This window comes from Phoca vitulina, unplaced genomic scaffold, assembly GCF_004348235.1.
Source record: "Phoca vitulina isolate PV1807 unplaced genomic scaffold, GSC_HSeal_1.0 scaffold79, whole genome shotgun sequence".
Taxonomy (NCBI): Eukaryota; Metazoa; Chordata; class Mammalia; order Carnivora; family Phocidae; genus Phoca; species Phoca vitulina.
This window is the reverse complement of record NW_022589782.1, coordinates 1,134,029-1,141,223: the sequence shown is the minus strand read 5'-3', so window position 1 is coordinate 1,141,223 and position 7,195 is coordinate 1,134,029. Positions and strand designations below refer to the sequence as shown.

Sequence of the window (7,195 nt, the reverse complement as noted above, 5' to 3'; positions counted from 1 at the left end):
GCCCCCCCCCCCCCCCCCCCCCCCCCCCCCCCCCCCCCCCCCCCGCAGGCAGCAGCTCAGGTGGGCCACCTGGGAGCTGAGGCAGTGCCCCCCCACCCCAGGCCTGGTGCAGCCTCCAGATAGGGGCCCTGCCCCACCCCCAGTGGGGCTGCCCCTGGGGCCACGTGGCCATGCAGATGACCAGCCAGGCTTCCCTGGGGGCCGGGCCTCGCAGGGCTGGGCCGGAGCTTCCTGCCTGAGAGGTAGGCGCTGGGTCCCTACCTACCGTGGGCTAGAGGCCAGGGGAGAGGCCCGGGTGCCCCAGCTGGCTGGCCAGCAGCTGAAGAACCAGCCTCCGGGGCTACTGAGCGGGCCTGGGCGGGTGAAGGGCCCTGCTGCACAGTCGGGCCCGCGGACAGTTGGGCAGGTCCCAGGGAGCCGGTGGGTGCTGGGCTGCACCCCCATCAGCCGCTGCAGGCCGCGCCTGGCTGGCCTTCTCTCTGACTCCACCCCGGGCAGGCAGGGCAGCGGGGGCTCCCTCACTTTCCCACACATCTCTGGCCCCTCAAACGTGGGCTCCCACGAGCCTGAGTCTCTGCCCGGGTGGCTGAGCCCTGGGGAAGGAGGGCGCCCCAGGTCCCGGCCTTAGAGCTGAGCTCGTGCTCGGAGCAGGACTGCCCCCGAGTCAGGGGAGTGGGCAAGACGGTCAGACTCGAACCAGACAGAAGGGACGGGGACGGAAGCCCATGCAGGGGCCTGGAGGAGCCCCTCCCTCCCCGCCCCCACCCCTCCCCCCCGGCTGGCCCTGGGGCTGCCAGGCGCTGGCGCACCTTTGCCCTCACTCCTCCCTGTGTCCTCCCTCACCTCTGCAGATGACTAATGCCTCAGGGCTCCTGGGAACAGCCCGCGGCCCCCTGGTGTCAGCAACCTGGCCACAGCCCGGCCCCCCACCCGCCATGCCCACCGTGCCCTCTGCGTCCTCCGTGCCCGCCGGGCCGCAGACGGACCCCGTGGGGAACAGCTCCCAGGGCGCCTCCCGGCTCTTCCTCACCACCGCATTGGCCCGCGGCGTCTCGGGGGTCTTTGTGTGGACTGCCCTGCTGCTCACCTGCCACCAGGTAGGCCCTCCCTTCTGCACCTCTCTTGGGACCCCACTCTCCACGGGACATGGCCCTGGCTGGCCCTGCTGCGATCTGGGACCTCAAGCCGTGGCCTGGGGGCAGCCACCAGAGGCCCGGCTGCGTGGAGGGCTCTCAGACGCTTCATCAGGCCAGGGCACAGGGGCAGGGGAGGGGGCTTTCTCCAGAAAGCCGCATGTGGGAGCCAGGCCTGAAGGTGGGAGGTCTCTGCCAGGGATGGAGCTTGGCTGGGAGCACACCAGATTCAGGGGAGTAGAGGAGAGCCCCACAAGCCCCCAGCCCCACGCGGTGACCACTGGGCAGACGGGGCAGCCCCTCCGAGGGGGGATGGCCAGGCCCGGCAGCGAGGGAGGAACCAGGGTGTGGGCCGGGGGCCCAGGAGGACGCGCTGGCCATGTGGGGCGAGCGCGAGGTGCAGGCCAGGGACGGGGCTGTCTGGACAAGGTGCACTCGGGACACAAGAGAGGGACCTTGAACGTCAGTGCGGCAGCTTGGCCTTCAACCTGGGGGGCGTGGGGAGCCAGGGCAGGCTGTCGGGGGGGCCGAGAGCGGGGCCGGCCTGCAGGATGGGGAGGGAATGAGTGGGGACGTGGGCCCGGGGCAGGGGCCGTCAGCAGGCTGGTGGGCAGGGAGGGTGAGCAGACTCCCATCACAGTGAGAGCCACCTGCTATTCGGCCTCGAACAAGCACAACAGAAGTAGACCCAAGTGCGTGAGAGGGGCTGGGGGGCGGGGGGGCACAGTACAGCCGAGAGGAGCAGGGGCCACCCGGGAGGGCTGCCCAGAGGAGGCGGGACTGGCCCTGAGTCTTACCAAGCTGCTCCCAGGCCCCTGGACAGGAAGACTGAACCGGTGGGTGGTGCGAGCGCACTTGTGTGGCGGACCCGCCTACTCCCTGGCAGTGGACCGGGTTAGGTCTGGGGTAGCCTGTGATTTACGGGGCCAGGCCCCAGAGTCCTGCGTGGGCGTCCCGGACTCCCGCTCTGTGTGAGCCTAACCCCCGCACTGTGGGGACCGCGCATGTGTCTGTGTGTCTGTCTGTGACTCCTGGGGCCCCACCCCTGCATGGGGCAGACAGGGACCCCAGGGCTGCAGCTCCCACCCCCACCCCCACGGTCAGGCCCGCCGTGAGAGGAAGGCAGCCCGCAAGGACAGAGAGGGACTCAGCCTCTGGCTTTCAAGACGGGAAGGTGAGGCGGGCGAGGACGGAGGGGGCCAAGGCCACCCAGCCAGGCAGTGCGAGCCCCGGGACAGAATCCACGTCTCCTAATGGCTGGGCATGCCGGGCCCTGCCCACTGCACCAGCCGGGGAGTGAGGGACTGATAAGGACTGTTCCGGATGCCAGCCCATCCCCGCCACTCCCTGCATTGTGCCCTCTGAAGCTGGGTGCCCGCGGGGCTCCACACACAGCCTGCCCTCCCACAGCCCTCTCCACCTGCGCTCAGCGGCACCTCCTCCAGGAAGCCTTCCAGAGGTGCTGTGTGCCCCGCTCCCCTGCGCCTCTACCTCTTCAAGACCCTCTCACTGCTTTCCCCCCTCCCCGCAGAAGTCATGGAAAATCAAGAAAGGTCTACAAACTATAATCAGCCGTATTTTCCTACCGTCCAGGGACAGGACAGAGCCATCTTTCCTTCTGTGTTCACCACGTGTTTCCAACACGCATGGGGTCGCACCTGCTTTGTCATCTGATGCCTACACGCCCCGTTATCTCAGAGCAGGTCCCCACGTGGGCATCTTGGGACGCCACTTTTACTGGCTGGCTGAGACCCCTTGGTGGGGCTGCTCTGCCGAGACCCGCCCGCCCCACCGCGTGGTCGCCTGTGTCGCATCCTCGTACACAGACCTTTTCTTTCCGGATGTAACCTGCTCCATGGGGCACATCCCGGAAAGGGCTCCAGGGGATCAGCCCTTTGGATGCCTGCCCACGTTGAGATGCGAAACTCCGGGGCCACGGACGCCCCCCCCCCGGGGAAATTCTCCCCGAATGAATGAACACACGAGTAAGTGCGCGAGCGAGCGAGCATTGCCGCGGCAGAGTATGCGGAAGAAGGGGCCAGCCGCGCCTGGGAAGCTCGCGCTGCTTCCGACACTGTCCCCTGCTCCGCACAGCGGGGGCGTGTGCCCATCGTCCCCCGCAAGCCTGCCCTTGCTCTGCCCGCCCAGATCTACCTGCACCTGCGCTCCTACACGGTCCCCAACGAGCAGCGCTACATCATCCGTCTGCTCTTCATCGTGCCCATCTACGCCTTCGACTCCTGGCTCAGCCTCCTCCTCCTGGGGGGCCACCAGCACTACGTCTACTTCGACTCAGTGCGTGACTGCTACGAAGGTGAGCGCCGCTCGGATCCAGGCTTTAGCGAGATCCGGGGAGGGCCCCGGAGAGGCCACGGCCAGCTCGGCAACCCCACCCTCCCGGGCCAAGTCCAGCTCGGCGAGGCCCTGTGGGAAGGGGCCGCTTGATGGTCGGGATCGGGGACGCCGAGCGGGGGGGCCCTGTAGCTGGGCCTGCCCGGGCCCTGACGGGGTGGGGCCTCACTGCCACAGGGACTGCTGACGGCCGGGGGTCAGCAGGGACGGCGGGTGGTCCCGAAGCTGAGGGCAGGGGAGTGGGGGGCCCCGGGGAGCCCAGGCTCACTGCCGCCCGCCCCGGCCCTCTGCTCTGCAGCCTTTGTCATCTACAGCTTCCTGAGCCTGTGTTTCCAGTACCTGGGGGGCGAGAGCGCCATCATGGCTGAGATTCGGGGAAAGCCCATCCGGTAAGCGTCTCGCCCCAGAGCCCACGGGGGCCCCTCCGCGCCCCGGGCAGCAGGGCTGGGCTGGGGACAGGTGCTCCCGGGGGCCCTGCCTCACGGACTTGCACACCCCAGGTCCAGCTGCCTCTACGGCACCTGCTGCCTGCAGGGCATGTCCTACTCCATCGGCTTCCTGCGCTTCTGCAAGCAGGTGAGTGGGGGGCTTGCCTGCCCTGCCCTGCCCCTCCCAGCCACCCCCCCGGACCACCCCATGCCTCCCTCCCCCCCAGGCCACACTGCAGTTCTGCATCGTGAAGCCCATCATGGCCTTGGTCACCATCGTCCTGCAGGCGTTCGGCAAATACCACGACGGGGACTTCAAGTAAGGCCTGGCTGCCGTGCGGGCTGGGAGGGGGTGGGCCGGCCTGCCGGAAGGCGGGGGGTGCGGGCCCCAGGCCGGGGGGCGCTCAGCACAGGGCCGAGTCCTCACGTGTGCCGGACAGGCCTCCCCCGCTCTCGGGAGACTGCCAGGGCGAGGCCGCGGCAAACAGACCCAGAGGAGCGGGTCCCTGTGTGCGGGGTGCTAGGGCTGCGCAGCCTCGGCGGCCATGGGCTCCCTCCCCCGGCCCCCACCCTGCAGCCCGCCCACCCCAAGGAGAGTGACGGGGGATTCCAGGCACTCAGGCCCAGGGAGCCGTCGGGCAGTGCCTCCCCCACACCCCAGAAGGAGCCCTGCACCAGGTCCACACACACACACGTGCGCGCGTACACAGTCCACATGAACACACACACACACACACACGCTCACATACAGGCACTCACACGAGCCCATGCACACGAGCCCATGCACACAGACACACACACACATGCACACTCACATGAGCCCGTGCACACAAGCACACACACACACACTCACATGCACACACACGAGCCCGTGCACACAAGCAGACACGAGTGCTTTCACGTGTACGCAGACACCCGCTCACATGCTCGTGTGCAGTGCTGACATGTGCGTGTGAACACACCCACAGGGTGCACACACATCACGTACACGCTCACAGACTGGCACACACCCACCCAGGTGTCCACAATGTAGAGTCCAGGCCCGAAGGAACGGGCCGCGCCCAGGTGGACGGGGGAAGAGGGATGGTGGGGGGGCTTCATAGGGAGAAGGGCTACATCCTTACTGCTGTGTCGGGACTCCCTGCAAGGGGCCCCACGCCGGCACCCCCAGCTCCCTGGTTGTTGCGCTCGGGTACCGCCCACCCACCCTGCAGGGAGGGTCTAGGTCTGGGTCACTGCTGGTGCCCAGGCTGGGACAGCAGGGAGGACATGGGGCGCGGGGCCCATCCTGACCCCCGGCACCTGCTCTGGCCCCAGCATCCACAGCGGCTACCTCTACATCACCCTCATCTACAACATCTCCGTCAGCCTGGCCCTCTACGCCCTGTTCCTTTTCTACTTCGCCACCAGGGAGCTCCTGCAGCCCTTCGAGCCCATCCTCAAGTTCTTCACCATCAAGGCCGTCATCTTCCTCTCTTTCTGGCAGGGTGGGTGGGCTGTGGGGGCAGCGGCTAGAGCCTAGAGGCTGTCCCCATCCCACCTCCACCCCCAGTTCCCCACATGCCCTCAGGCCTGGCCCCAGCTTCCCTGGCCAGAGCACAGGTCACAACCACCACCCCCCTCAGTCGGAAGCAATACAGCCCCTGGCGTGGGGGGAAATGGCGAGGCCCCATCCAGTGGGTCTGGCCCGTTGTGGGTGGAGAGGTCAGGCAGAGGCCCGGGGCCAGGCTGGGGGCGCTCCCAGACCCCACCGTGCAGGGGAGGGCAGCCACCAGACAGTGCGGGGTGGAGCTAGGGTCGGGCCCCAGCTCTGGGGTCAGGGAGGTCAGGGCAGACACGTGGGGAGCTCCCAGATGCCCACTGTGCCACGACCCTGGCTTTGGAGGCACCCACACCCCTGAACATCAGCCTCCCCCTCCATGGAAGGGACCACACGGATGGGACGTCCCAGGGCTGGCCGGAGGAGCCTGTGCAGGGCCGGAAGTCCTCCCCCACAGATCCCACCCGGCTCCCGAGGCCCGTGTAGGGCGGGTCCTGAGCGGCTGTCACCGTCCCCCAGGGATGCTGCTGGCCGTCCTGGAGAAGTGTGGGGTCATCCCTGAGGTCCAGGTCATCGATGGGAGCAAGGTGGGGGCCGGCACGGTGGCCGCTGGCTACCAGAACTTCATCATCTGCATCGAGATGCTGTTTGCCTCCATTGCCCTGCGCTATGCTTTCACCTGCCAGGTGTATGCAGAGAAGAACTCACCAGGTATGCCCGCCGGGCCCTGCGGGCGTGGGGGAGGGGCATGTGGAGGGTGGGCCTGGGGAGGGCGCAGCCAGCCCTGCACCCTCTGGGCACCCTCAGCACCACATCTCTGGCCCCCATCCCATACATGGGCCCAGGGGATCTCAACCCCACAGACAGAGACAGCCCCTCGGGAGCACCCCCGCCCTAGACAGGCGCCACATCTGCATCTGGCCCAGGCCCTGAGTTCTGAGTGAGATGGGCTGGACTGGGCGTCTGGGCCCCCACGGCCCCTGCTGGGATGGGGGGCTTGGCGCCTCCCGAGCCTGGGGTGCCCTGCCCACCACACCCAGGGGCCCGGGCATCCCTAGGGAATGACCCATTCAGGCAGGGACGGCCTGCACCTCCTCCAGCAGCCTGGCGTAACCACGAGTGTGGAGGGCTCACTCCAGGCCGGAGAGAAGGCAGGAGCCGGCCAAGGCAGTCTCTGTGGCCCCTGGGGGTCTGGGCTGGGACAGGCCCAGGGTGGAGGAGCCGGGCTGGGATTCAGAGGTCCTGAAGTCACCCCCTGCCGGCCGAGCCCAGGGCCTGGGCAGCCTGGAGGCCGGCGGGGAGCAGGGCCATGCCTCCGGGGCTGGGGTCTGAGGGGGAAATGACGGGTCTGGGGCACCCCGACCCCCACACGTGCCGCTTGCCCCCAGCCCCCGAGGCACCCATGCACAGTATCTCCAGTGGCCTCAAGGAGACCATAAGCCCACAGGACATCGTGCAGGACGCGGTCCACAACTTCTCCCCGGCCTACCAGCAGTACACGCAGCAGGCCACACATGAGGCCCCGAGCCCCGGCCCCCAGCCCAGTGTGGCAGGAGGCTCCGGTGGGGTCAGGAAGAGTCGGAACGTGGAAAAACGGATGCTGATCCCCTTGGAGGAGCTGTAGGAGGGCCACGGGTCACCAGCCACCTGGCTGAGACCAGGGGCCCCTCACCCACAGTGAAGCCCCTTCTGGAGCCCTCCTGCCAGGCCTGCGGGGCCACCTCCCAGCCTGCCTCCCACCG

General features: G+C 68.3%; 1 protein-coding gene across 1 annotated transcript in view; it reads left to right on the top strand.

The window, feature by feature from the left end:
• TMEM184A (transmembrane protein 184A) overlaps positions 1-7,191 on the top strand; it is an 11,183-nt gene extending 3,992 nt beyond the window's left edge. The window contains exons 2-9 of the mRNA XM_032394008.1: positions 852-1,097; positions 3,282-3,447; positions 3,784-3,874; positions 3,986-4,061; positions 4,141-4,232; positions 5,231-5,400; positions 5,973-6,164; positions 6,842-7,191. Of these exons, the coding sequence (XP_032249899.1) occupies positions 852-1,097; positions 3,282-3,447; positions 3,784-3,874; positions 3,986-4,061; positions 4,141-4,232; positions 5,231-5,400; positions 5,973-6,164; positions 6,842-7,077 (1,269 nt within the window). The 3' untranslated portion in view covers positions 7,078-7,191. The remainder of the gene's footprint in view (positions 1-851; positions 1,098-3,281; positions 3,448-3,783; positions 3,875-3,985; positions 4,062-4,140; positions 4,233-5,230; positions 5,401-5,972; positions 6,165-6,841) is intronic.
• Positions 7,192-7,195: the final 4 nt, after the last annotated feature.